The sequence below is a fragment of the Trachymyrmex cornetzi genome, unplaced genomic scaffold, assembly GCF_001594075.2.
Source record: "Trachymyrmex cornetzi isolate Tcor2-1 unplaced genomic scaffold, Tcor1.1 scaffold296, whole genome shotgun sequence".
In the NCBI taxonomy this organism is placed as follows: Eukaryota; Metazoa; Arthropoda; class Insecta; order Hymenoptera; family Formicidae; genus Trachymyrmex; species Trachymyrmex cornetzi.
In genome coordinates, this window is record NW_017297648.1 from 78,238 (window position 1) to 82,968 (window position 4,731).

The 4,731-nt window shown below is 34.6% G+C and overlaps 1 protein-coding gene across 1 annotated transcript in view; it reads right to left on the reverse strand.

The window, feature by feature from the left end:
• LOC108762322 (retinal homeobox protein Rx) overlaps positions 1–1,107 on the reverse strand; it is an 11,184-nt gene extending 10,077 nt beyond the window's left edge. Inside the window, exons 1-2 of the mRNA XM_018509265.1 lie at positions 954–1,107; positions 23–155 (exon numbers count right to left, since the gene is read on the reverse strand). Of these exons, the coding sequence (XP_018364767.1) occupies positions 23–155; positions 954–1,107 (287 nt within the window). The remainder of the gene's footprint in view (positions 1–22; positions 156–953) is intronic.
• Between the last annotated feature and the right edge of the window lie 3,624 nt (positions 1,108–4,731).

A 4,731-nucleotide genomic window follows, 5' to 3' on the forward strand; every position in this document is an offset into this window, starting at 1 on the left:
CCGCCAGGGCCGCTGTATTTACCTGGAGGCAGAAACAGGCCGCCGCCGCCGCCGCGGGCACGCGGTAATTAATCCCATGCTTTCCGCGGTCGAAGCTCCTCCTTTTTGTCTGGCCTCGTTATCGGTCGTCGGATCGTCGACTTTCTGCTCCGAGTCTGAAAAGAGAGAGTTATTTTACGAATGAACTCGGGAATTTTGAACACGTTATCTTCTTCTCACGATAAATCATGGATAACGTAGACACGAATGTGTGTGTAATCCGATTATAAAATTCTGTTTTATAAATCGTTCCCTGTTCACTTTATATATTTCGAAGTAATTTTTTTCTCTTTTTAGATATTTATGTTGAATATGTAAAGAATCCTGCAAGACGCCGCACATGTGTGTAGTAACAATTAAAATTAATCTACTACTTTAACATAAAAATAACCGATTATGTTTTCATAAGAATGTTTCCAGGATTTAATTTTTTATTTTTCGATATTTTTAAAAATAAAATTAATTTTATGAAAAACGCCATTTATAATTGCTTTCACTAATAAAGTTTGTAAAAATAAAATAATAAAAAATATATATGTACATGTATAGAGAATCTGAGGTAAAAATCTTCAGGCAGAATCTAAAAGAAATCACGATGCAGATAAAGCGGCCCTGCACGTTACTCGTGACAAGTGCATTTCTTCTGTCACGTGCTGCCTCACTCTCTCAGTTTCTGTATATTTCTCCGTTTCAATATCCACTTCTCTTCTCACTAGTAACACATCTTCGTTTTCTTCTTCCCTTTGTTCTCTCTTTGTCTTCCTTTTCGACGATGCGTAAGTGAACTCTCAGGACTGTCAGGATGATGTACATCAGTCGGACGTAAACTCGATTTCGTTCTTGCCAATCTCAATGTTTCAGACACGATTTATCGTCCTCGATAAAGTACGTCGTGTTTGTTGCGCGATTCTCACCGAAGAAGACATCCAATATTCGCTGCCTTCCGGACAACGCTAAATCTGCATCGTTTAGGGCAACATTAAATCTACGGAAGTTGTCCTCTCTCGCGAGCAACATCGGTACGCCGCAAATCTCTCCTCGCGCCAGGTGAATGCGACCCTGGGACATGTACCCCGTGTTTGTCGCCGCCAAACTCGGCAATATTTAAATGCGATTGCGTTCGGGGAATGTAATTGCTCGGGCTATACTAGCAGACTTCGCCTTGTCAGTCCGTTTTACGAGATATGGACGGACGGAAAGGGAGAATGAAGTCTGCTCGAGAAGTGCGAGTAGAAAGAAATTTAGAACTTGAAACATATCGTCAATTTTCTATTCTTAAGGAGGTTCTCGCGCTACTTCCTAGTCAATAGACAATTTAGTCATAATAATATGTAAAACAATTAAAATAATAGAATAAAAAGGTTACTAATGATATCTTATGCCATTATACATAATTATTGTTAATTTTATATGTTACTAATTTTCGAAATAATAAAATAAAAGTTGTAAGATGCTCATTTGATGTAAACTGTACGGTCAGTTTAAATGAAACTTTACGAGAACAAACTTAAGTGTTTACTTTATAATTATAACAATTTTTAAATTGTCTTATACGCAGTATAACCCTAATAGCACAGATCTCCAAGGGATGTTCCATAGAACATTCAGAGGATATCTCTATGTCCTAAGAATGTTCGCCAGAACGTTCCTCGAATAAAGTGTGCTATTAGGGAAGTGTCTCAATTTAAAAGAGAATAACTACAGAATAAGGTTCAAAATACCTTCAACTTGTAATGTAAAATTCTATAAATTTAGAATTAAATATTTTCAAAATGCAGGGTTGAGTAGTAACTAATTAAAACGTTAAAAGTTAAAAAAAAAAGTTAAAAAGTTAATAACTATAACTCACTTTTAACTTGGTTAATTTTAACTTAGTTAAAACTTTTAACTTAGTTAATTTTAAATGCATTAATTTTTAACTTAATTTAATTACTTTTAAACTTTAATTTATCAATCTTTTTTTGAATTAAAAATTTTTCTATCTCTTTTAATGCTAATTTTTTTTCTATAAAGTCTTAAACATTAAAGAATTAATTTAGAAAAAATTCAATGATTTTATGATGAGAGATCTATAATAAGAGTTACACCATACGGTAGCCAGTTTTTATTGACTCGCTAGGTTTTGTCAATTCCCGCTTATATTTGAATTACACTAATTTTAGGTATCATAAACGTTATATTTCAGCAACATAAATATGAAATGAATCTTAGATGAAAAGCCTTATTGTAGAACAGTATTGCACATCCACCCATTTTCTACATTTTTACGTATATTTTTTGTAACAAATATCTAGTCGATGTAGTTGTAAACATGCATGAGCAGTCATTTCAGAAGTTAAAAAAAGTTAGATAATGGTTAAAGAAAGAGAAATAATGCAAACATATACCCTTCTCTCTCGCAAGATTTTGACAAAAACGCCTTATGATATGACTCTTATCATATATAAGTAACTTACATATGAATATGAAAAATTAAATTTACCTAATAATCTATATTTGTAAGTGTTATTTAAAGTAATCTCATTTTTGAAAAAATTAGGGCATTCTGATCTCAAAAATAATTTTTTTCAAAATTAACTTTTTTTTAAATTTAAGTTAATTTACTCTTAACTTAACTTTTATTAAGTTAATTCTTTATTTCTTCAATTTTTTATTTAATTTTATTAATTTTATATGCCATTAACTTTAACTTAATTTAGTTAAAAAAAAAACATTAACTTACCCAACCTTGTCAAAATGGTATAATAAACGTTAATGAAATTTTTTCTAGATATTATTGATATATTATTAATTTTTGTATTACATGTATACATGGTATGTATATTATAGACTTGTCTTACATTTCATCAAACGCGAGAACCTCCTTAACTTTTTTAGATATCACAGTCTTAATCTATGATCAAGGAGAAGAGAATGAATCTTGGATTGATATTTGAAATCAAAGAAAGATCAAGTAAAACAAAACAAAAGAATGAATGGGGTATTAGAGAAGATGCTTCAATAAACACAGTACCAAATTTCTCAAAGAATGCTTTTCTAAATTATCGAAATTTCAAAGCATTTTTTATATCATGCTAATTAAACGATTATACTAATAGCGCGTGATAAACAATGAGATAACGGGAATATAGGTGTAAAAGTCGAGTGTGTACATTACTCGAAATATTCGCGCTTCTCAATTTCTGGGAGATGAGACGGCGACAATGGGAACGCGCGAGGACACCCCCGTGCAAACGATGAGAGGACACCCTCTCTTCGCTCTTTCAGCAGAGAGAAAGAGGGGAGGGAGAGAGAATGGTACAACGACGTGGACGAGGGTGGACGGGACGAGGAGAGGGGCAAAATGCCGGGAGTGCGGCCTATAACGCAGGCAGACGGAGCCAATCAGAGCGCAATGCGATTACCTTAACGAGAAATCCGATTACTTATTCATTCGCCTAACTCGAAATCAGTTTAACTAATCGTTTAATTCGGTCGCTCTCGCTACCAGCCCCTCCGGTCGGTCCCAGGCCTTCGGATCTCCCCGGTCTCGGAGAAGAGGAGCGTAGACGCCGGCGACGAACGGGGGTTACAATGTCTCACCAGGGACGTAGCGAAATCTCGCGCGGCATCATCCGAGACGCTCGCATTTCCAAGCAAAATATATGAACGGGATTTCTAAACAAAAATTAAATTATAGAAATCAAAGCCTTAAACTGTCCAGCTGGATCTTAATGCTTGTGTGATTCTTGTGTGAATTTATATACTACGTATGTAGTATATATAAATTCCGAGGTAATATTTTTCGCTATAAGAATTAATTATTTACAGATTTTAATAGGTCATTTAACATTATTAAGATCATTTCGAAGATGCGAATAAGCATCAAAAATTGGTTAAATTGCTAGTCAACTTAATTAGTGATATTACTGCGGAGGTTTATTAGAGTTAGCGTTTCAAGACCGAAAAATCATTTCGGCGCGCGTTTCTGAGGATTACATACGTAGTACATAAATTTACACAAGAATCATACAAGCATTAAGATGCAGTTAGACCATTTTTAAGGCTTTGATTTCTATAGTTTGTGTTATCACGTATACGGTCTTACAATATATTATATTGAAAAAATTAAATTATTGTAACCTCTTTAATTTACATCTCAATGTTTGATCGCGATAAAGATTAAATTAAATGTATTATCTATGAGATCAGTCAACTTCTATTGTGGATAAGTAAAAACTGGAAAATATATTTGTAATTTGAACATTACTGATATTTTTAATCTAATTAATGTATTTCTTGGGACTGTTTTATTGCTTATTACTAAACAATGATTTAAAAATTAATTATTTATTCGTCTAACGGATTTCAAACAGCTTTTCTGCAGTTTCTGCTGTATCGATAATCTTGCTATTCGACATAAATTGAAAGAACATCTTCAGACAGCTTTGAGAATCTCACCTTCCCAAAAGACTTGTCGACTTCCGTCAGCTTCCGGGGCCCCTTCCGGTCTTTAATCCACCTCTGAATCTCGGTTCACCCCTCGACTCGCATAGACCATGCACGCACACGCGTGCCTGAGCATTCCCACGCGTACACGTTCGAGCCAAGCGCTTCGGAAGGGGGTGGGCGATGCGGAGCAAAGGAGAGGGCTCATTCAATTCAATTACGTAATGAATTGTCGTGTCTTGAGTAAACACCCTTCCTCGCCGC